General features: G+C 34.6%; 5 protein-coding genes and 1 long non-coding RNA gene across 14 annotated transcripts; 4 read left to right on the top strand and 2 right to left on the bottom strand.

The window, feature by feature from the left end:
* Positions 1-1,245: 1,245 nt before the first annotated feature.
* LOC124178107 (probable E3 ubiquitin-protein ligase HERC4) lies at positions 1,246-13,489 on the bottom strand. 6 transcript variants are annotated; one of them, XM_046561253.1, is made up of 18 exons: positions 13,336-13,489; positions 11,317-11,512; positions 11,110-11,220; positions 10,715-10,837; positions 10,213-10,488; positions 9,980-10,131; positions 8,911-9,027; positions 8,293-8,559; positions 7,535-7,662; positions 6,899-7,067; positions 6,308-6,604; positions 6,047-6,232; positions 5,714-5,800; positions 5,414-5,593; positions 4,978-5,288; positions 4,564-4,713; positions 4,153-4,492; positions 1,246-4,076 (listed from the first exon to the last, which is right to left on the bottom strand). In XM_046561253.1, the coding sequence occupies exons 2-18, from the start codon at positions 11,429-11,431 to the stop codon at positions 3,924-3,926; spliced, it is 3,162 nt and encodes a 1,053-aa protein (XP_046417209.1). In that variant the 5' UTR covers positions 11,432-11,512; positions 13,336-13,489; the 3' UTR covers positions 1,246-3,923. The 6 variants fall into 6 exon arrangements, with proteins under 6 accessions (XP_046417209.1, XP_046417208.1, XP_046417210.1 ...); XM_046561252.1 differs by lacking the exon at positions 13,336-13,489 and adding an exon at positions 13,264-13,332; XM_046561254.1 differs by lacking the exon at positions 13,336-13,489 and adding an exon at positions 13,139-13,271.
* On the top strand, positions 7,626-9,029 carry LOC124178120. The gene is made up of 2 exons (XR_006869748.1): positions 7,626-7,744; positions 8,310-9,029. It is a non-coding gene; the product is annotated as an uncharacterized LOC124178120 (long non-coding RNA).
* LOC124178111 (tubulin epsilon chain-like) lies at positions 12,671-16,837 on the top strand. Of its 4 annotated transcripts, none has more exons than XM_046561264.1 (9): positions 12,671-12,798; positions 14,150-14,382; positions 14,467-14,582; positions 14,882-15,070; positions 15,309-15,560; positions 15,710-15,856; positions 15,934-16,083; positions 16,162-16,336; positions 16,452-16,837. In XM_046561264.1, the coding sequence occupies exons 3-9, from the start codon at positions 14,482-14,484 to the stop codon at positions 16,596-16,598; spliced, it is 1,161 nt and encodes a 386-aa protein (XP_046417220.1). In that variant the 5' UTR covers positions 12,671-12,798; positions 14,150-14,382; positions 14,467-14,481; the 3' UTR covers positions 16,599-16,837. The 4 variants fall into 4 exon arrangements, with proteins under 4 accessions (XP_046417220.1, XP_046417221.1, XP_046417219.1 ...); XM_046561265.1 differs by lacking the exon at positions 12,671-12,798 and adding an exon at positions 13,116-13,244 and having other exon boundaries at positions 14,471-14,582; XM_046561263.1 differs by lacking the exon at positions 12,671-12,798 and adding an exon at positions 13,116-13,244.
* On the bottom strand, positions 16,630-18,670 carry LOC124178115 (charged multivesicular body protein 5). Its single transcript, XM_046561275.1, has 4 exons — positions 18,469-18,670; positions 17,651-17,968; positions 17,140-17,367; positions 16,630-17,062 (listed from the first exon to the last, which is right to left on the bottom strand). Exons 1-4 carry the CDS (start codon positions 18,535-18,537, stop codon positions 17,012-17,014), a joined length of 666 nt encoding a protein of 221 aa, XP_046417231.1. The 5' UTR covers positions 18,538-18,670; the 3' UTR covers positions 16,630-17,011.
* Positions 18,671-18,814: 144 nt separating this feature from the next.
* On the top strand, positions 18,815-19,631 carry LOC124178117 (electron transfer flavoprotein regulatory factor 1). Its single transcript, XM_046561278.1, has 2 exons — positions 18,815-19,123; positions 19,246-19,631. The coding sequence occupies exons 1-2, from the start codon at positions 19,085-19,087 to the stop codon at positions 19,447-19,449; spliced, it is 243 nt and encodes an 80-aa protein (XP_046417234.1). The 5' UTR covers positions 18,815-19,084; the 3' UTR covers positions 19,450-19,631.
* Positions 19,632-19,947: 316 nt separating this feature from the next.
* Positions 19,948-22,596, top strand: LOC124178116 (trafficking protein particle complex subunit 2-like protein). Its single transcript, XM_046561277.1, has 6 exons — positions 19,948-20,450; positions 20,862-20,937; positions 21,639-21,811; positions 22,042-22,129; positions 22,248-22,327; positions 22,401-22,596. The coding sequence occupies exons 2-6, from the start codon at positions 20,905-20,907 to the stop codon at positions 22,441-22,443; spliced, it is 417 nt and encodes a 138-aa protein (XP_046417233.1). The 5' UTR covers positions 19,948-20,450; positions 20,862-20,904; the 3' UTR covers positions 22,444-22,596.
* The last annotated feature ends 745 nt before the right edge of the window (positions 22,597-23,341 follow it).

Genomic DNA, 23,341 nt, shown 5'->3' with positions numbered 1-23,341 from the left:
GTTAGTTCAGCGAGTTTCTTGATTTAACAAAACCCTTTCTTGTCGCGATCGAGTGAACATTTTTATGTGTTTCCGAAATTGGTTCAACTGAATATCATTTCATTTCAAGTTTCCGTGTTGTCCCTCCAAGTCGCATGTGCGTTGACAGAAACAATTAGGTATTTCAAATAAAATAAGTACGTGCATCTAGCGAACAAAAAATTTACATCGATTGAATGCCACAGTTTCTTGATCCAACCGGAGCTTGTTAGGCGTAACTGGTTGAATCAGTTGCACTAATTTCTTTACGAGGTAAGAGAAATACCACATGCTTTGAAACAAGGGGAGATTATGTTCGTCGTAAACATTGGTATACTATTACTCTAAACGGTCATTAAGCGGTGAACTCTCTCGCTACGGAAATAGCTACAGAGATAGTTATAAAACCGAGTAGTCGACTAGGAAGTCAGACACGAATAACGCAAAACAAATGTGTCATCGGTCCTATTACAACCGAATAAGGCCCAATACCAAGTTTCGAGTCATCGAAATTAATTGAAACTTATACTTCTCCATATAGAACAACGATTTTTTGGGCTTTACCCATTAAATGTCCAGTAAATCCCATAAAATTTTGAGTCAAGAGAATTATAAATGATATTAATAGAAGAATACGTTTTGGGCGCTTGAGTAACTCTGATGTTCACTCTGCACTATGAATATACAAAACTGTATTCTAAATTAATTTTAACTTACTCACTGCAATCCATTGGAAACCAAATATTATCAACCAATGTATGCAGATATAAACCGTACATAGGTTTCAGATGCTTAAATAAATGAAAAGTTCTAATTTAATTATTCAGTCAATGCAAGAGTTTTGCAACAACAAATTTCATTACCTGCTTAACCATTGAACTCTTGAATTATCGAATTATGAATTAGAACAAACTTAACTTGTTTCGATACAACCATTTCGTATTTTAAAAACAAAACAATTGAGGTGCGTTTAATCAAATTTTTAGTCATTTCAATCACACATTTTCTTCGTAAAAAATTCACATTATCGCAAGGAACTCACCCCGTGTTATCTTGAATAAATTGATAGAGTCAGCATGATCATTCGAAGACTTGATTAAATTCTATTTTAAACTGCATTCGACTATAGCATTTAGTTGAACGAATCAAACGAATATCACTTTACTCAAATAATGGTTTCCCTCCGTGTGTATTAATAGATTCCTTGTTATAATATTCGTTGCGCAAGTTAATTGAATCATTTATCTTTATTTGACATGATGCTGGATACAAGATACATAACCATATCTAAAATTTTTTTATTATTAATTAGTATCACCAACAATGTTGTTAAATGTAAGGCTCTTTGACTGCACATTTACGAAGAATCAAAAACATCTTCGCAACAGTAAAATGTAAATGCATCGATAAGGTATATAAATAACGATAATATCAATAATTAATTTGATAACCAAGCAATCTAAACTCACCTAAGAATTTTTTACGACGTATCGCATACTGTTATTGTCCATGGAATTACAGTCAAAAACATAATTACGAAACTTAAATGAACAGAAGCTTCATCATCCCGAATTTTGTGCAATTCTGCAGTGGTTTTCGATCTATGACAGAAACTGTAAGGAAAAATATTTTTTTCCCAAGAAAGCGTTTCGAAAATTTAAATATTGACAATTCAGTGAAATAATTTTTCAGGTAATTCAAACACCGTAAATCGTCGATTTTATTATACTGGAAATTGTCACAAAAATCAGAGTTCGAGCTTTTTCATTGTTTATGATCAGAGGTGCACACACTTCTACGTATATTATTTCTCTATTTTTAATAATAAATATTAATGGTGAGTTGCATTATAAGTTTAGATAATATCAATGGTATAAATCAACAATAACGTTTATTCAATCATTAACTCACGTTATCGTAACATTATACCTTTTTTTAATTTATTTTGCATTAAAAAGCATTAAAAACATCCTGCGCATTCCGTGGAAGTAATAAAGCACCCGCAAAAAATCTTTTTATCACATGTTACATGAATATAGATGTGAACTTAGCAAATTGTATTTTTTTCAAGTCAATTAAAATCGTCACTATAAAAGACTCAAATCATTGTTCGCGTGCTCTAGAAAAATCCACGTGTCGTGGCTGTGACCTGAATTACGCAAATTAAAAGAGTAAAATCAACAAAAAAGTGACTGATAATTTTTTATTCGTGACACTGCCACTTGTGCATTGTACGGATGATATCGCGAGGTAAATTCTCAGTTTATAGAATTTGGTTGATTGCGATATCACATTTCAGTTGTACTTTTGCGATGATTGTATTTTACATGAAATACCGCTTGATAGTTGAGTAGTTACCAAATGCCCCCAATGATCATTGAGCCAAATTGAAATTATAGCTGCTATGTTGATTTTACGCCAAGTATCTTGAGAACGGTATTTCAGCATTTTCATTTTTCTTGATAATTCGTCATGAAAATTGTCATTTTGCGCTAATTATTTTTCATGTCAGAAACAAGTTAATGTCGAGAAAATACAATACCGTTTTCGAAAACTTGGACCGCAAAAGTTACGTATACGCACATTGTACATGTGTTAGTAAAAAGGGGCAAAGGGGATCACTGATTTATTATTCACTATTTCCATAAAATTTTAATAAACAACCCATCGATGCCCAAACAATTTTATTGTAACACGATCTCATTACAGCGACTTTCATCAAGTATATACGGCAAATGACGAGCGAAAAACATTAAAGTTTCCCAGAGACTAACATTCACTTGCGTATGGAAAAGCATCAAACTACTGTAATGAAACTATGGTACGAGAAAATTGTTTTTCAACACACAAGTCGATCGACAAACGGCTCTATAAGAAATATTTAAATCTGTAGATCGTTTTAACACGTTTCTATCAAATATAAAATTGCTCTAAAAATAAATATATTTAGTAATGTTAAGCTGAAAATCATAATAAACCACTAATATTATCGTTTTATAGAAAAATAGAAGTTGTTACTCTTACTACCTCATGATTGTAACATGGAATCTTTGTTGGTGCATTGACGTCACAAGTTTTTATGAGGTAATGATTAATAAAAAATCTCTTTTAATATAGATACATCTTCGAGAAGAATAAAATCACCGTTTCAGACAGAGGTGAAGCTAGAGGTAGGCAATTCGAATAAGAACAGCATTGCAATATTACCATCTAATTTGAATGTGTAATATTGGTTACAGAGATATTCCCCAGGCCATCGTCTCTATATTCAGCAGTAATTTGGCCTTATTACAGCATATGAATACGCGTAGAAAACAAACTTTACAGATGAATAATTAAAATTTCGATAGTCCAGCTATTTGTTTTGAGTTTCGTTTGTTTTATATTTTTTTATTTTTTTTATTTAACTTTTTATTCTGCATAACTCGAACAGTGAAAAACATCATTTCCGTGCTGTTTAAATATGGTTCCTGATTAATAATAACATTGTGAAAGACGCGGGTAGGTCGAAGGAATGAATTCGGATTAAAAAAAAGCAAACGACGTGACTGTTTACTTTTACTGTATTTTGATCGATCCTGTTCTGAAAAATCAACTCCCGAGTTAAAGCTGTTCTGTTTGAAATATTTTGCTACAGAAATTTGACAAAATTTATCTTTAGTGTGCTAAAACAAATCCGATATAACAAATCCTTTATGCATATATGGTTATAAGTGAGTCCCAGAAAACCTTTGACGTAAAACCACAATCAATAATAGCTACAAAATAACATCGCTTTGACCGCATCTTTCTTTCAGAAACGTACTTTTTCAATTGTTACTGATTCAAATTTCTGCAAGCTGACGATCATGATTACTACTTCTGCAGACATTCATTACCGTTAGTCGCAATCATTACATGAAATCCTAGACCAACGAGAATCCCTGGGTCTGCTGGATAGCCTGGAGAAGTTTGTAACGTAATCTTTCTCGCGTTTGGTACCGAGGTAAATCTAACAGATCAAAACACGTATGGGCTACTGGCAAAAATCGGTCATCTGACATCGGCTGAATTGTTATCTGAAACGAAGTAACAGATCAGAGCAGAACTTGCAGCGTAAGATCTAAAAATATAAGAAATACACGCCGAACTTACTTTGATAGCTTTCATGCCTTGTATGGGTATCCTGTCACTACCCGTTAAAAATAATAGGAATTTCTTCTTCTCTTCTAAAGAAAGTTCATGAAAAACTTTCCAGAACATTTCAATTGTAGGATCATTCTTAGTGTAGCCATTTTTGTAAACTGCATTTTTTTCCAGCTCATCCCAATCGTAATTTTCATTACCAACAATGACGGCCATTAATTCGTGGCTGTGGAATAATTCTAGAACGCGTCCTCCACATACTTTGTGAAATCCTTGATAAAATGCTTGGAAATGCGAATCTACTGATTTGTTGAGCAGGTAGTCTACATATAAATCGACGAACTCTTGCCTGAAAAATAATGTAAGTTGATTGGAATATACTTTTCTAATGTACTGAGTATAAGACGAAATACAACTTACTTGTTCTCTAATGTAACAGGAACGTTACTACCATTTGTGATTAATTCATAAATTCTTTGTTCACCAAAAACTTCTCTCGTCACTTCAAAATGCAAACAAAATACCTCTTCTAAATCTGGTTCATTGTAATCCAGGACATCTTGTAAACTCCTGTAAGTATAATTTGTATATTATATTAGATTCTATAATCAAAGACTAACTGATTCAATACAAAATTCTACTTCAGATTGTGAAAGAAAGAATTCAAGCCGCAACTTCGCTGCTTTCATATTTTGAAAAATACAAATATTATGATCGATATACATTGAATTTCGCACCTATGTGTGAAGAAAAAACGGAACACATTTCAATTTAAAACTATAATAAAGCAACACGTGAATACAACACGATAAAAATAAAGAACTCGGTACTTACTTAGCCAGAACAGGAGACATGTCTTTAACATCAGCAAGTCCAACAGGTTCTTGTAACAACTTTTTGTACAAAGCGAGTGGAAATGGTAAATCAATGATGATAAAATTGTAAATGACTAGCCCACAGAGAAGACCGATCAAAAAATACATCACTTCGTCCTCAAGGGAATCTTCACTGAACCAAATGGTTCTCGTTTCCTCGTATTGTTTGAACATACCATATTTTGGATCTAAAATTTCTCTAAGTAGAAGCATGAAAAATTCTTTCTTAACACCGCCAGCATCTTCGGCTTCTTCGCCATGAAATTTCACCTGAATAAGTAATAATTAACGTGAAGTCACATAAAAAATTGTTATACTAGTCCACGTTCTTTAATTGAACAAAGTAATCAAAAGGATCCTAGTAATACGAGTACTTGAATACGGATAAAGCTCACCTTGAGGGGCTTTTTAAGATCAATTGAGTTATATTGGGACAACTCTCTCAGTGTGTCATTAACTAAATTTTCCCGAGATACATTCAATGTCACGTATGCACTAATATTTCCAGTAGGAAAAGGAGTAAATAACATTTGAGTTATTGCTCTAGTCGCTGCTTCGTTCATTGCTGATCGCATCTGATAACATTAATAAAAATTTATATATTACAAATGATTTTATAGTACTATTCGTAACAATTTTATTTGTAAATTTAATTGCTCAGACGAAATACTTAAACACAAACATGACTTTCTTACCTGTATTGCTTGATCTGTTTCTAGTAACATTGTCTTTGCTTGAGCATCAAACAGAAATGGATAGTTGCAGAAAAATATTTTATGGGACTGTAAACAAAAAAGTAAAATATTCGTCAGTAAAATCCGAGCGCATTATCATCAGTAACTATTAGTTTGGCACAAGCATAGAATCGAGTTGGGTATCCAGAGTTTGACTGAACTAATTTTGGGCCATGAATGGATTCAACAACTGTATTTGTTTGAATATAACGGTATATGCCAATCAAATATAATTATTATACTCAAAGACTTTTAAATTGTTACAAATTTGGTAAAATTTTATGAGATACATACTGCATACGGGTGTTTTTCCGTGAGCCATTTCACATAATCAGTTCTCACGTCGATACACTCAGACAGCTCTGGTAAATGAAACGATGTATACGGTACTCGTAAGCCATCAGCCGTTGTGTGATTTAGTTTGTTCAATAATCTTAAAAAGTCCAAAGCAAGCTGAAGTGTTGCATCCCATACCACACTCTATATGATAATAAACGTTTTCAGTGATGTAAATTTTGTACAAGGTACAAGGTACATGGTAATCGAATTACAAACCTTGTTTTCTACAACTTTTGGCTGCTGCAAGAAGTGTGAAACGACTGATTTATAACTCCGGACTAATCTTTCAAAATAATCCTTGGGTGCCTGACTCCACCATAAGCTTATGACTTTTAAGGCCTCAGGTTTTAGTTGTGAGACTGCTTTAGAAAACGGGTTGTGTAAGCTATTACAAAGTTTAGGGTCGTCAAAGCCATGGTAGAGAGGCAGCACCAAATATACTCGTAATGATTCGACATCAGGGGGTGATGGCATTAGGGTTGGTAACAGACTTTCAGTCAGACATGTAAAGATCTAAAAAAAAGTATTATTTGAAAAATAATTGGTCAGTTATATTATATCAATTCATTAGTAGTCCGAGTACAAAGAAACTTCACATGAGGATAACATTTTAGCAGAAACTCGCGGAATTAAATTCCCAAATGAAAAAACATAATTGATAAAGTAAAATGTCATCAAAACGATTTATATAGCCCAGAAACCTGACCGTAATTTGCCAGCTCTTTCTAACTAAATTTAACTAACTTTCGTCATTGTTTGCTTTCTAAAAGTTTAGTTATTACCTCTCTTACTCGTTATAAAGCTCACCAGTTCTTTGATAGTATTGTTGTCAAGATCAGCAATGGTTGTAAACAATTTTGTCGCTTTATCAAGATCCACACCGTGATGTTTGCTTGAACATCCATAATGAGCATCGTCATCGAGTAAGAATGATGCATTTAGACATGCCTGACTACTGAATACAGTCTCTAGATATCTGTACTCAACAATTAATCAGATCAGTCAATCAGGTTTTTCGAGGAGTTTATTTATTCCAGGAGTTTCGAAAATTATTCGTGAAAACATACTCAATAAATAATAAAACACAAACTCAGAAATCACTGTCAACTTTATTAGATTTGAATTAGAATAAATTAGTTCTACATTGTTTAACTGAGTATACAGAATTGACGAATAATACCCGATGTATGTGGAGTATTGAATTGCATATCATCATTAATATACTATTCAAGCATCAGATACTTTTTGAAAAAATATTACGAGATATTGCTGAAATACTAGGCTTTGAAGTAAAATGCAAAGTTTATTACATTCATTTCACCTAATCTTGACTACTAACTTTTTAGCGAATGAAAGTAAAGAAATTTAAAGATAACTGATACGTTTCGAATGTTTATAATTGATTGCAATGCCGACAAGCTTATGCACCAAGATTGTACTCACGTGAGAAGGTCATGATCAACAGATGCATCTTTTGGCACTCTTTGGCAAGCTCCCAATTGTTCCTCAGTAACTGTCAGTACTTGTGTTGATGGTGGTAATATTCTGCAGTCGTCTGGTTGAATGTTATCCTATGAACATAAAAAATCGCTGTGTAAATTAGAATTATCATATAAGGAGGTATTACCTGTATACGAGTAGATGGCTAAAACAGTGGGTGAATTTCGGCAGTTTATATCTCGAAAACCAATTGTTCAATGCGAATCTGGTTTCTTTTGTTCAAAAGTACCCAAATCGAGCTTCATTTTATTTGCTGACATATTTTGCAATGTCTGCGATATCTCGAAAACGACTCAATCGATTTACTTCAAATTTGGAGAAAGTATGTTTGTATGCATTCGATTACTTTTCTGTTCGATAAAATTGTGACCATTGAAGTTGCAATTCGATTTTTCAACTAAAATTTCTATCCTTTTTTATGTATTCAAGAAAAAATTTGATAGTTAACAAAAAAGTGGGATAGTGGCAAAGAGAATAAACTATCGAAGAATATTGTCATCAAATTTGAAATAAATGGATTGAGCTATTCTTAAATTATCGTGGACACCGTAAAACAGACCATCAGCGGAGTGATTGACGATATTGTTAATAACAATGCTTTTCATTGATTGATTTTTATTAAAAAAAACGGGAAGTTAAAAAACGTTAATGAAGTTAGATCTTGGTACTTTTGAACTACTTGATTTCAGTTACCAAATTACCTTTCTATGCGTTACAGTGGCAAAGCAATGATCACCGCCAGTGAAAACATGTCGAACAACACAATCCACAGAATGTGGAGTAGCTGAGATATCAGGTTGAACCATGGCGGCTCCGTTAGGCGAAACCCAGGGGCCAAGTACCACCTGTGGAGTGGAAACACTTCGAGAAACTCGAGCACCCAATTGTCCAGCTCCGCCAAGACCCCAAGCATAAACGCGACCTCTAGATGGAACGAAGGCAAGAGTGTGCCGTCGTCCGCAGGACACCTTGAACGGAAGATGAAGAGTGCAGATTATGCAACAAGAATACAGGAGGATAAAAAATTGGTAGAGTGAAGTTTGTGACGCTAATATCATGAAGCATTTCAAAAAGAAATTGCTATTTGGCAACTTTATGATTGTCCATGATGGAATAAACCATAAATTACAGCTCACATAAGGTTTGAAAACACTCTTGTTTCATCCGCGATTTCTGCGAGATTATTCTGAGGGTGCAAAGGAATGATTTCCTGATAATGTTTCGTTACGTTAACGTTACGTACTTCAAAATCATGAAAAATCGCCTGTTTTATTTGTACAGGATTAAAAATTAGTTTCAATATTTTATGTATCATTTACCTGTGTAACTGTACTGCCCATAAGTTCCATGACTTGGCGGGGTAAAATATCACTATTATTATTGCCATGGCCCAGTTGTCCATACATGCCTGCACCACAAGAGAAAACTCCACCATCCTGCAACCAAACCAAAAAAAAAAAAATTCTCTACATATTCGGCCAAGTGTTCTGGATATCCACCATTAGTTGAGTTGAAACTCAGAGGAGTAAGCCGGTACTAAATAAATATATATTGAAACAATGAGTTATAACTTACTATCCATTCATGAGAAAATAAGTTGTCGAATTTTATATCTTTCAAAGTGATTCATTTGTAATAAGACGCATTGGTTATAATGTTACAAAATTTGAATCCCTTCGGTATTTCAGGAATTTAAACGGTAAAGGTTTATTGATGCTTCGATCCGAAATACTTGCCCAAGGAAATTTAATTTCATCAGTGGAAACTAATCGACCTCTTCTTGTTAGTCAATTACATAAATGATTTCTTTCAAACAATCGAAAAAATCTGGGAACACTCTTTGCAAATTTCCCAAATCAGCGAAATGGCATAGAATGTTTGTTAAAGGGAAATTCAAGCTGCAAAATGTGTGCATTGTTCAGTCATTCAGATCACAAAGTAAATAAGAAAGCGATAACATTTTGCTTCAGGCATAATTATTTATAATACTTATGTGAATGATAATTCAAATATTCATATCAGACCCTGAAATATTCACATATATACTTAGCGTTGTTCAAAAACATTCTGAATGGTCAAGCACAAATGAAACCAATACCAATTGATTTGTAGTGCAGTAAACTCAGATCTTATTTCAACCGATCTTTTAAATAAGGGAAAAAGGTTTGAACCTTTTTTGGATATCTTCTCCTGTTACACCTTTTCACGTTATTTCATGATAAATACCTCCATATTCATGCAATTCTAGAAGAGATCATGGTTAATCACAAAAAAAAAAACATAATTCAATATAATCGTAGGTTCCATTCTTGCCGCCGATTTTTTCAAGTACAGTTCAATTCGTCTCAATCAATTTATTAATCAATGTACTGAAAAATTTTTACGTACCATTGTTAAAAATATAGAAAAGTCCTCACCACAGCTGACATATCGTACTTTTATATTACGAAGCGTTCTTAATTGGGAAGGTAGACCCCGACCGCGAGTATCGTTCAATCCTAACTGACCATATATATTTCTGCCCCAAGAAAAAACAGCACCTATACATGTAGAAATGTTTAAAACGATTGGAGAGTAAAATATATTTCACACAGAAGCAATGTCTTGTGTTGAAAAACTACCAGATTTTGAGACTGCAATGCTGTGGTAACCACCACACGCGATATAAGACATAGGGACAGAAGCTAAGCTGGTGACCAGCTTTGGTTTCAATTCTTTAATTGATTCGCCACCAATACCAAGCTGTCCTTCTTTATTGCAGCCCCAGGCATAAAGTTCTCCATTGTTTGTTAGTGCAAGTGTGTGCTTTAGTCCACAAGCTATTTGCACAACAACGCTTGCACCTAAAGTTTTCACCATCCGTGGAGTGCGTTCATCGAAATTGTTCAAATTCAATCCTACGAGATGAGTAAAGATATATTTTTCAGTAACATTACAAAATGAATGACTTCAATTGTTTGTTGTATGACAATGTTTGGAAGGTTTATCAGTAAAGTCTAAAGATACCAAAGGTTGAATCAGCCTAAATGTTGAATACTATGAGTTTTGGCAGTACCTATCAAATCGAATCGATAACTTCACTGTCAGTGTCTCGCTATATCGGTTCACGAATTCAATACAAACCTAGCTGGCCATCAGCATTCGAACCCCAACTAAAAAGTTGGCCCCACTCGTTAACAGCCATTGTGTGACTTGCGCCACAGGCAGCTCTTTTGAATAAAAATGCATCCAGACCCGGTATAAGATCTGAACAAAAAATGTAGTTTCATAGAAACACAACGTGATGTAGTTCAGTTTATAGTGCGATAAGTAGTTTAATTAAATAAACTATACGAGCATTTCGTGACTTACATCTAATCTATGTCAAAAATTTAATGAAAGGATTGATTACTGGGATGAATGCTTAAACAGTACAACAATAGAATAATCTTGACTTGTAACAATATTTTATTTAGTATTCTCTAATTGTTCATCTCCCATTCATTAATATGGTGAGCAATTAACATGTCAGCACTTACGTAACCTTTTCCTCGGTTTTTCGTGACCAAGTTGTCCATGATCGTTGTTACCACACGAATAGAGCTGACCATCTCGAGTTATAACAACAGTGTAGTTCTCACCACAAGCAACTGGTCAATTTACATATTCACAAATATTATTTTTGAATGTCCTTAAATACTAAATAAAATAATAATTGAGTTAACTAGAATAAGTTTCGAACTTACTATGTTCTACTTGAGTAGACTTTTTGAATTCCAATTCACGGGGAACAAGAATATTCTCATCTTCTATACCTCCAAGGCCAAGTTCGCCATGAACAGTACTACCCCAGCAAAACATATCTTTAGTTCTTACAAGTCTAGACGTACTGACTATGACTTGCGATTCACTTTCCAGGCGCCGTTTTTTTGTCCAACTTGCCTACCACGGAAATAAAAAGTTTTGAGTATACCATTCAAGATCGAAGTTAAATCACAGAAATTACCAACTGTAGCTGTTTACTTTCAAATAATGTAAATTGGACAGAGTGTCCGATGAAATTTGGATACGAATGCGTTCTCAAGAGTGTCGAGTGTTTTGTTCTAAGCTACCTTAGCAAGACATATTCAATTTGTAACTGAATAACAATAGGAAACTTAGAAACGAAGAAACATACAAAATTTGTTAACGAAATATACAATATGTGTCGTTTTATAAATTCTTCGAATAAATGATAAAGATAAAATCAGGGCTCTTATGAATTTTTATACTCAAAATTTTCTATTCTTATTTTCTATTCCTAGATGCCAAAAGTAAAAATGACTTCTTCGATACAATTACTGTAATGAAGCCAAATTTTTTAGAATCAATTTCTTGATAATGATATACCTGTAGTAGAAAAATTTTTTAAATGAAAGTATCGAGTACTAAGATTTAGATATTCCATTAGTGTTTGATTAAAAAATGACAGTATCTTTAAATCAAAATATAAATGCAGTTCAGCATTAAGCATTGGAGTACAAAAAATAATGGACTTTACACTATTGATGATATGGATTATTCAAGTTTTCGTCATTATCCCACTAGAATTTCAAATTCTAAATGATATTTCTGAGTAATCACTCATCTTGTGATATGATTGAAAATTCGGCAGGTATTCAAGGTGTTCCAAGTTTGTAACAAACCTAAGAATATTCACAAAACTAATACCGTAAATACAAACTAACAATAAATAAACTATAAAATTGAAGCTTTTACAAATCTGATAAATAAGAAAAAGTTCCAAGTAGTTCTCATGAAATAAATCAAGTTTGAAGAGTCTATCGCCATTTATCTACAGATAATTCATAATTAGCGGTATATGACCAGAATCTGTGGACACCGTGCATAAAAATGTCCAGCTGATTGTAGTTACGGTATCTTAATTTTTTTCTCATAATTATGGTATCGTCACCCTAAGTCACTAGCCATGCATGCATACATTGCACAGAGTTTCGAATTAAATTTTTCAACATTATTAAATGAATTAGATGGTAGACAACACCGTAAATGGATATACTAACCATGGAGAATTTTTAGGTTAAATATCTTGGGAGCATCAAAATACATGGAATTTTCGTAATCGCAGTTTCTAGCTGTTGCGAAAAGCTACGTTATCACCTCTCAGCTGTTGTGATGTGATTGAAGTAACTGAATGATTTGACAGAAAATACTTCCGTCATGTAATGGTATACAATCTAAATTTTTGCGCAATTGATATTAAATTACTTAGCAGATTATGCTATGCGTCGAGATGATTGATTAGTTTACGTGTAATCCTTTATTTTCGTACCGGGACGAAATTTCGCCAACAATACCTTAACGGACTAAAATATTTCAACGATAATGAGTTCCCAAAAGAAATTAGACGTAACGTGATTGACAAGTTATTATGCTCAGGTTAATTACTCTGAATGTGTTGACTCAAAATTTTGTACCAACTTGTTCGTAGCAATGAAATAACAACACAAAACTTGCGTTTAGTCGTATATGTATAGGTATATATGTGTATATTCGAGGTTAGGCTACCTCGCAAGTGTTAGGGCTGTGTTGTTCTAGAATCTAGCAACTTCTAGTATTCACTGGAAACAAGTCCAGAAATGGAGAACAATCGTTAACTAAACACTTGTCGAATGTGAGCCGCAGTAATTTACCATTTGGCAAGGATCCCATTAGCCTCTGGGCATTTAAACCGCCTAAATAACAGTTTCTTAATTTTTACTCACATTTCATTCAGTGATATGGATCGAAAATAAAAAAAATTTTAATTGACATCACTCCTCGGCACGAAAATATTTTTCCGTGCATGAATTCACTTGACGTATCAACTACAAGACTGACTTTTACTTTATCGCGGTATCACAATCAACCGTAGACCGTTGATCGTGGCCGTTTACTGAAAGTTTTTTTTTACCTTTCTACTGATTCTCGAAAGAATTTTACGCATGCGGCCATGTGACATGAGTCAACACAGATGACACCTGATACCTTTCACTTTTCAACTGTCATTTTCGCATGCATACAATAAATATCAAGCACGTGTCGTATTGTTCTCATTTTCGGTCACATTTTTCCAATTTTCTCCTTCAAACTTAAATTTACCCACTATTTATTAGTAGCAGTATTTTTTCTATCAATTTTGCACTTTTTTATCTTCATTCTCTGCTTGGGACAGGAAAACGGTAAAATAATATACACAAAGTAGGTTGCGGTTTGTTCACTGGGAAAAGCATTGCGTGTAAATAATTCACTGAAAATAAATAATGAGTCAATTTATATCAGTTCAAGGTACGTGACATAGATCGACACAAGATTTTAAAGTTTTAGTTCAAACAATTATCAGTTTTTTCATATGGACAAAATATTTTGAGAAAATTTTGAGTAATGTATTGAATTTTGTTTGCTTTATTGACAAACATGCCATGATTGTTTTCATTTAGTTTGCGTCTATCTAGGGAACATCCACCAATGAATACAATGAAAATGTTTTCCATAAATACAGATTTCAGTTATTAACCTTTCGCAACGGCTTCCTTTCAGTCGGTCAATGTGGAAATCAAATAGGCTCGGCTTTTTGGCCACTGGTATTAAACGAGTATGGAATTCAAACATCTAGTAACAGCGTACAGTTATTGAAAACACAAAAGGATCATGTTAAAAACACAAGAGAGCTATCGGAAGCATTTCACAGTTTTTTCCACGTTCCTGGAAACAAAGGAGACTTGTCGTTTAAAACGTTAGCAGATCTCAATGCTGCTAAAGTCAAAGCCAGGGTAATATTCATCGTACCTTCTGGCAAAGTCTAGTGACCTTATACCTTCTCTGTATCTTGTTGTGATTATTATCGTTTTGTATAGACAGTTCTCATCGACATGGAGGATAGCGTTGTGTCTCGATACAGACAAGGACCTTTAAGAGGTCTCTTCGATCAAACGTGCAGCGTTACAAATTATCCAGGATCTGGAAATAACTGGTAATAGGCAAAATTTATTTTCAATCGGTGTATCCAGAAGTAAAAATAACGACTAGTTTAACTTAACATTGTTTTTTCCCTCAATCTGCTACTTTTAAAACTTTCCTCTGTAAGACTACTGTTTTTGTTGTACAATCAAGTAATAAAACAATACAAGTGTAAATGATGAATATGTTTAAAACGGCATCAGAAAGCTTTAGATTTCTGTTGAATAAATTCTTTCTTGGACGTAATAATTTTTCAAATGTATGTTACGCAAAAAACTTTTGAAAACAAAAATCTTGCATTCACTATCTTAGGGCAGTTGGGCATTACACTCATGGCACAGAGTATCGTGATCGAATAGATGAAACTGTGAGGCGAGTAGCAGAAAGATGCGATTGTCTTCACGGATTTATGATAACAAACTCCGTTGGTGGTGGTACAGGTTCTGGCCTGGGTACTGCTGTTTTGTCTTTCTTGGAAGATAGTCACCCTCGTGTTGACAGGTAATTACTATTCCATGATTCCAATCGGACTCTCAAAGTGTGATTACACTATTTACACTAGGCAAACCTTTTCATACCAATGGTGATTTTAATTGGACCACAATGACTTTATTAAATCCATTTCAATCTTTTTTAAACACGTCTTTTAGATGAAAGAAGATATAATTAATCCAGTCAATGTAAGCCAAAAATAGCCATTGATTAGCTCCTTGTCCTAGTAAATTCGATTTATTTTCAGATTTGTATCGTGTGTGTTTCCATCAGGCACTGAGGATGTTGTAACGGCTCCATATAACGTGTTGCTAGCTTCAAGAGAGCTTTTAGAACATGCCACATGCGTCTTTCCAGTTGAAAACAAGGCACTCTTGGAAATTTGTAATACTCAAATGTCTAAGAGGGAGAATATTGATCAAGCTTCGTACAATGGTAGTTGCCTACCCTTCCAAGACATGAATAGTATTATTGTTAATATGCTTTTACATTTGACAAGGTAATTTTTTCAGGATACTACCATTCTTACATCTCCATCTATTCGTGTTAGATTTATTATATCAGGTGAGTTGTATAAATGTGCGATCAACTTGGTAGTTCTTCAGCAATTTCCAATGCACTCGAATAATTAACCCATTCGTATTCTAGTGGTTCACGATTTCCCGGTAGCTTGAATATGGATATGAATGAATTGGCAACAAACCTTGTTACATATCCAAAGTTAAATTACATATTCAGCAGTGTTAGTCCTATTGCTTTGACTGCTTCAACAATGCCTACAATTCCGGGTACCAAGTACGTTATATTTGATTAATTTTTCATACATCAACGGCACATCATATCGTTGTATAGCCGTTAAATTGCTTTTCCAGGATGCAAGATCAGCTATTTACAGATGCTTGGTCTAGAAGCAATCAATTATTAAAAACAGATCCCTTGAGCCCCGGATCCGTGATTTTAAGCGCAGCTCATGTTGTCAGAGGCACCACTTCTTTGACGGACATGAGACGAAACATTAAAAAGTAACTTTGAATATTAACATTATACTTTTTAATTGAAATTTATCCAAGCATACTCGATGAGATTATATTGCTTTGTAGATTCCAGAGTAAAGCTAGATTTACAACATGGAGCAAAGAGGCAATGAAAGTTGGATTATGTTCCGTACCACCTTTCGGACATCCTGCGTCGCTCCTGTGTCTTCTAAACTCGACAGCTATGTCCAATATGCTTGAAGTTATAGTGCAACAATTCGATAAACTTTACAGCAGAAAGGTAAATCAACAATTTAATCAGTAATTATCATTATTACAAGAGTTGATGGACACTATTTTGTCGTTTGTAATGTTAGGAGCCTTTCGAACATTAATGGTGCAATTATGCGTTGCAGGCTCATGCTCACCATTACCTAGAGGTGAATGGATTTGAAGAAAATCACTTCCATGAAAGCCGAGAATCCATTCTGAATCTATCAAAGCAATATATAGAACTGCAAATCCAACAACCAATGAACATCCCACGACTACAGTTATTGTAAACAGATGCAGGTGATAGTAATAACATAAACGTAATTTTGTTCGATTCGCCAAATGGAATTTCCAATTGATCTGGAACAACCATATCGGCAGATACAAGCATTTTATTAGCTGTTATATTTTCTTGTTTACACGTGGATTATGATACAGTTAAATTAATTCTATACAGAAATAAAAAATAAATTTTTCATGTTAAGAGGACAGAAATTGTACAGGCAAAGATACTGCATGCGTTAAGAGATACAAATACTAACAGTAAACAGTTGTATTTTCTTAGCAAAATTCTTGAAGACTGTTTTTTGCAATTTTTTATACCCTAAACCCAAATGGATCAGCGTGCTGTGCCTGCAAGTGCCCCTGTAAGAATGATTAGCTTAAGTATGTATTACTGTGAATCTCAACGTTAGGCATAAACTTAGCTAGCTGGAATCTGAGGGAGCCCAAACTCATCCACAAGAACTCCATCCTACAAAATAGAAACAATGGATTTGAATACTCGGTTGATAATAATATGATATTGAATTTGAAGAATGCTTCACATACTTTGTTTCTGACAGAGTCTGTTCCAGGTTCCTTGATGGGAGCATTAGGTGCTTTAATAGCGTCATCCAGGTACGATGTATCATCATCCAAGGCTATTTCATCACCAAGAGCATCCAATTCAGCTGCTAATTCATCATCGTCAATTTCTGGCATTCCATAACTTCGGCCCATCGCTTCGTGGACTTCATCGGCTTGTGATAGCATATCAGCCAGGTCATCTTGCATGTCCTGTGAATTTGTCATAGCAATTTCGTCTTTTCGGAAACAATGACATTGCAGTTAAAAACTTTAAAACAAGTAAGTACAAATGAAATGTCAGATTTCAAGTTTGATTGTGAAGATATGAGAAGTATCAAAAACACTGCCAAGATGTATCCAGCATAAGGGGGTCATGTAGTTTTATAGAATGGAAATCACTTATTAGAATAAAGTAATTACAATGAAAGGAAGTATAGAAATGATTATTATAGAATGCTGAATTTAACAAGGTAAAGAAAGACGTGTTAAATACCTCGATATCATCTATATTGATGTGTTTGAACTCCTTCTGCATTTGTTTAACGCCTTGTTTCATAGCTACGACAGTTGATTGTGTGTCTTTAAGAGTTTGAGTGGCATAATTGGCCTGTTCCATGTTAAATGCCTGCTGTCTCAGATTATCTACTTGGGATTCATACATTTTACGCTGTTTCAAAACTCTCAGGGCTTTTGCTTTCACGGCATTTTTAGCCGGCCCTTCTCTCATCTTTGCCATCTGATCTTTATACTTCTTTAATTCTGCATCTAAGCGTGCTATTTTTTTTTCTGCTGAATCAGCTCTGCTGTCCACCTGTTTTTAATCATAAATCTTACAATCCTTACAAATCTTTGAAACCGATTCAAAGACTAGACTATCTACTTTCAGCAGGCACTCGGTAATTTCCAACAAATTTTTCAGCAAAGAAGGTCGAAGTCATTAAAAAACAGTGTTTCAAATTCTTTTCAGGTTTCAGGAACCCATTCCAGAACAAATTTTCGGCTAAATAATTCAATTCAGACATATCTACAGTACAAGTAATGAATCCAATCTGATATGTTTGCAAAATTGTAGACGCGAAATTGGGTTTGTAAATAATGAACCAGTATAAAAAATAGGCCAAGATTGACAAACATAGGTATAATACATGTATAGAAAACATAACAACGCATGTAACTAAACAAAAACAATCCTTTGAATAGTAAATAAGCCATCCATTTTCTGCAATTCCATAGTTATTTGCTGATTCAGTACAAGGTCGAATATAACCTACATGCATCCGGATCTATAAATTAAGAATTTCTGTTTCTTACCCCGGCGATGCAGTCGGTTATACTTGCTGGCGGTTCTTTGGGCTTAGCCCGTCCAAATAATCTGTTCATCTTCTAAACGAAATATACGTGAAACGGCTAGACTTTAGGAAATTTTATCTGTCGAAAATACTACGCCTTTCTGCTAGAAATGTCAAAAGGATTCGCGTAATTCGACCAACGGTGCGTTCGGAAATATACTTCCAGTACTGCAAGCACTGACAACCGCGTTCCCAAATCGTCCGACAGCTCACTACCGCCCGTCAGTGACGTCATGAAATCCGTGCCGTCATTGACTGCGACTGCGGTCTGGGACTGGACGCGATGGTGCCGTCCCATGTATTTAAAGTTGGCGTGATAAGTGTATTTCGGAAGGCATCCCAGTTGTCCAATTTTCACTAGCGTCGCCGACTCCAAATATCCGAACAAATCCGAGAACCTCCGAGCTTTGTCGAAACAGTGCACTCTGAACACTCTGAACCCAAGATCAGTAGGTTGAATTGTCGCGCAGTAACAGAATATCAAGCGTGGAGGTATGTTGTAAAGCCTAGTTGGGAGCAGTCCAGAGGTATAATTGATACAAATCCTACAGACAATGTTTAAAAACAAGTTGTGAATAATGGCGCAGCGAACAAAAGTAATCGAGTTGTACAAAACGGTGCGTATAAACATGACGTGTTTTTTTATTTCATCTTGTTCTTTCGTCAATCGTAGCTTAATCGTGTATATTACGTTCTCTTATTCTAAATTGTACTATTCAACCTATGTATATTGTTTTAGCTGCTGCACTTGGGGAAAGATTATCCAAAGGGATACACTTACTTTCGTACAAACCTAAAAAAGATATTTACGAAAAACAAAGATGAAAATGATCCACAAAAAATTGAAAAAATGTTGGAGCATGGACAGTACGTGATTAAAGAATTGGAGGCTCTTTATATGCTTCGGAAATATCGAACCCTAAAGAAAAGATATTACAGTTAAAAATAGTTTAGACTTTATCAAATAACCTAGCTAAGAAGACTGTCGAGTACGATTGATAAGGACTGACAATTGTAACAATCCTGTCTTCTATAGTGTATATATAATATCTTGTGGTTCATATATATTAGTTCTATTATTAATGCAGTTGGCAGCGTATAGAATACAGAAGATTCCAAATTTTATCTGCGAGCAACAAGTATTAACTGTTTTGTAATCTGCCTTAGATTTCTGTTTGATAAATGAATAATGTAACTCCACGTAGTATAACGTGTCTTATCAGTAATAACAATGAGGATATTCAAATATTGATATTACATTCACAAGGGTTTAATTGTGCAATGAATTACAGAGAAGTTAAAAAGTCATAATTTACCAAATGACCGACAATCAATCTTTGTTTCACATTAAACTGTAACTGATTCAACACAAAGTTAACCCCAAAGATTTCAAAAAATCTCATGTTCAGTATCATAGGATGAACAGCTGAGAAAATACGAAGAGTAAAATTATGTCGATATAAAGTCTGAATACATGTATTCAGCATTTTTCTAAATCTGCCAAAAGTGCACTGGAAAAATCTTAACACTAGAACTACCGGGATAAAATTTACCAAAGCAGGAACTTTAAAATTAAATTGTAAAACCAATCTATTAAAACAAAAATAAAATTCATTATATTACTCCTTTAGTTATCGTTGTAAAAGTCATTACATCATTGCGGGGAAAAAATGTGACATGAAGTGGGAATTTTAAAATGAAATTATAAAACCAGTCATTTTGACTAGTCTGGAAGTTCTAGTATTAACTGGTCCTATCTGGAATAATTGGATCCGAAGGTTTGCAGAAGAGGCATAGAGAAGATGTGAACAAAATATGGAGAAAACGATCGTGATCACTGATTTCATGAACCAAGCTGATCAAACTTGTTCAATCTCTTCATAAATCCACGGTTCATTATTGAAGATCAGAAAGATTACATCCCATGATCGACCAACAAACGAGGTATTTAACATAGTATTTGATCAGAAAGACGGTCAATCAGGGGCCACCGTCACTGAAATAGTCTAAACGAATTTATTTATCACTTGGATAAAGTCCCCTAATATTCGCCAAGACTAAAGTTTTCATGTGCTATATGAACATTAATCATTCCTTACTGATGTATTGAAGTCGAATTTTGACGTGTGTCAGTTAATCCTTAATTGTGCATTAGGTAGTAAAACTTAAAGCAAAATCTCTAGGGATATTTTGTTGAGGCGGTTGTTTGCTGGTAGTATTGGTAGTATGTGTGCAAGTAATGAACTCACTTCGGACTATAAAGTGCATCTGTGTAAAACTATATTCTTTGATAAAACAATGATAAGACCGTGTTTTCGATAATTTCGCATAAAAGTATCGTGGTGTACAAATTAGGTGAAAACTGTTATATGTCCTCACATCCCTGAGATGCACTAAGATGGCTGTGTGCGTCGCAGTGATCGGGAAAGACGTGAGTAAATCATTTTTTCAGGTTACAAAATCTGTCAAAATACTTTCGATTACCAACAATTTTTCAAAGTTTGTCGGATCTGATATAAGTCTGGATAAAGACTGAATTACAAAGCTGGATATGGAGTCTTACAAATATAGTCCTTAACAGCATTCGCGGTCCCTGTTCCTTGACCAAACGTAGCTTTACATGTATATTTCCTTGTCTTCGGTCTCTCTGGCCAAGCCTGTTGTCTCAATGATATTTTGGACACTTTTCATCCCCATCGCTCCATATCATTTGATCGTGGATATTTCACAGATATCCCCACCCCAGAAAAGCATGTGGTTTAAAAAATATTGATGAACAAGTAGTGTTTTTTTTTTTTCATTTTTATTACACCAAGACATCCCGAGGAACAAATAGCAAAAGTAGCCACGAATGCCATTTATTATTACTAGGAAAAAATTTTTTCACACCTTTTTCGTGGTAATCAAGCCGAGTTTTAAGTGTACCTCATACAAAGGCACGTCATTGAAACCCGCATCAATTACAGAACCAACTCACATGTAGCCTAACGTAGTCTTTCATCAAATCCTTCTCCCCCCCTCGCAAGCTAGCTATATGGTTTACGGGCAGTCTCTAATGATTTTTATAAGCTTCTATGTTTGACTTTGGGAAACGTGAACTTGTAAATGATTACACTGTGAGTTTTGTTACAGAATTCTCCGAAGTATATTCGCTGCTCTGATGAAACAGCGGCTTTACAATTCCATTACAAAGTGCACACATCAATTGATATTATAGAAGAAAAATTAAACACTGGAAATAAGATGGCAGCTGATGTTAGGGAGCTCTTTTTAGGATTGCTATTTTCAACCGAGGAGCACAAAATGTAATTCACCACGAAATTCGTACAACTCAATATTTGTGTACATTTTGCAGTTGGCATTTTGATTGTCTTTGGTTGAAATGTATTGAATGCTTTTGCCAAACGTTCTTTTCATTTACATCTCGTTTTTCGAAGGTCCCGTTTAAGCCACTGATTTTTAAGTACACTGGAGAATTTTTCTCCTATGGTGGGAATATAGTTAATTATATGGCAAAAAATTCGATGATTTTCAGATTTGGTTATGCTACAAATACCAAAATTAAATTCATCGTTGTACTGCAATCGACAAATGCATCTCTAAGAGACAATGAAGTACGAATGGTATGAAGTCGATTAAAAATTTATATTACATTTAATTTCAAACTTGATCTGTATTCTGTATATATACATATTTGGCCTTCATCAAAAGTAAATAATCAAGTTTTTATTCCACAATTAGATCTTCAGAAAATTACACTCTGCTTACGCGAACGCAGTGTGCAATCCATTCTATGTACCAGGGGACCAAATCCAATCCAAGTAAGTTTGTCAGAAGTGCACATACTAAATAAAAATATTTATTTATCAATAATTACTGAGCGAAATTTTTCAGAGGGTTTGACACAGCTGTAATGGAAATTATGGGTGTATCTTAATCAAACTTTACACAGTATGTACTATTATAAAATATAAGTTAATTGGTATAATTATGAAATAAATAATTGAACTAAGTGAAATGAAAATCGTTGTTTTCTAGTGATACTGGCAAATCACTGGCCAAATCCCACAATAAACTTCTACCAAACAGATATCAGCTCTATATAGTCGTAATCTCCGTCATAGAAATGTGTTTCGAAGGAAACCTTTATAATTATTTGTCATCACGTGCTTAAGGCTAGAGAATAAATCATACATCATACATGGTATTAAAGTTCGAAACCAAAGTTTGGATATTCGGATGTTCGGATGTTCAGAAAGTGACGTCACCGAAATTTTTTTTTTCTCGACGTCATCGATCTATATAGACGAAAATCAGCTAACCGAATCCCTCAGTCTGGAAACAACCGCGCAGTAGAACGGATGGATGAGAATCGCGCTCCGCAGATTTCGAGTACCGGGTTCTCTACCTCCCGGATCCTGCGCTCCGGGTCCGCTACCTGGTGAAATTCGACTTCAGGGACAAGCGCTCCGTAGTTCTGGCTGTCCAGGTCCTTGACCTGGTGACTTTTGACCTTCAGGACTAATCTACCGAAGTTATTGCTGTCCAGGTCCTCTACCTGGTGGATCTCTACCTCCAGGATAAGCGCTCCGTGGTTTTGGCTGTCCAGGTCCTTGACCTGATGACTTTTGACTTTCAGGACTAATTTTCAAGTTTACAAGTTTGATTATTGAAAACGTCATGTTTGGTACCATCAAACCAATATGCATGCTTCAGATAACATCTTGAATCGGAAAAAGAAACCGAACGACCAGGATCAACAAATTGCAATTGGTGAGTGATTTGCATTGTATACATAGGAATACATGACAATAACGCGGTTCAATTAGAGCTAA

The sequence above is a fragment of the Neodiprion fabricii genome, chromosome 3, assembly GCF_021155785.1.
Source record: "Neodiprion fabricii isolate iyNeoFabr1 chromosome 3, iyNeoFabr1.1, whole genome shotgun sequence".
Lineage (NCBI taxonomy): Eukaryota > Metazoa > Arthropoda > Insecta > Hymenoptera > Diprionidae > Neodiprion > Neodiprion fabricii.
The sequence above is the reverse complement of the archived record's forward strand: the minus strand, read 5'-3'. Positions and strand labels throughout refer to the sequence as shown.

Coding starts and splice junctions, on each gene's coding strand:
- LOC124178107 (XM_046561252.1), bottom strand. Junction 5,801..6,046: donor CGGAAAAACACCCGTATGCA/GTATGTATCTCA, acceptor TTTTGTTTACAG/TCCCATAAAATATTTTTCTG. Junction 4,493..4,563: donor CCTGTTACATTAGAGAACAA/GTAAGTTGTATT, acceptor ATTATTTTTCAG/GCAAGAGTTCGTCGATTTAT.
- LOC124178116 (XM_046561277.1), top strand. CDS start 20,905: ATGGCTGTGTGCGTCGCAGTGATCGGGAAAGAC. Junction 20,938..21,638: donor TCGCAGTGATCGGGAAAGAC/GTGAGTAAATCA, acceptor GTTTTGTTACAG/AATTCTCCGAAGTATATTCG. Junction 22,328..22,400: donor GGGGACCAAATCCAATCCAA/GTAAGTTTGTCA, acceptor GAAATTTTTCAG/AGGGTTTGACACAGCTGTAA.
- LOC124178111 (XM_046561262.1), top strand. CDS start 13,873: ATGAGTCAATTTATATCAGTTCAAG. Junction 16,084..16,161: donor ATGAGACGAAACATTAAAAA/GTAACTTTGAAT, acceptor ATTGCTTTGTAG/ATTCCAGAGTAAAGCTAGAT. Junction 16,337..16,451: donor ATAAACTTTACAGCAGAAAG/GTAAATCAACAA, acceptor TATGCGTTGCAG/GCTCATGCTCACCATTACCT.
- LOC124178115 (XM_046561275.1), bottom strand. CDS start 18,537: ATGAACAGATTATTTGGACGGGCTAAGCCCAAAGAACCGCCAGCAAGT. Junction 17,969..18,468: donor TAACCGACTGCATCGCCGGG/GTAAGAAACAGA, acceptor GATTAAAAACAG/GTGGACAGCAGAGCTGATTC. Junction 17,063..17,139: donor CAGACTCTGTCAGAAACAAA/GTATGTGAAGCA, acceptor TCTATTTTGTAG/GATGGAGTTCTTGTGGATGA.
- LOC124178117 (XM_046561278.1), top strand. CDS start 19,085: ATGGCGCAGCGAACAAAAGTAATCGAGTTGTACAAAACG. Junction 19,124..19,245: donor TAATCGAGTTGTACAAAACG/GTGCGTATAAAC, acceptor ATATTGTTTTAG/CTGCTGCACTTGGGGAAAGA.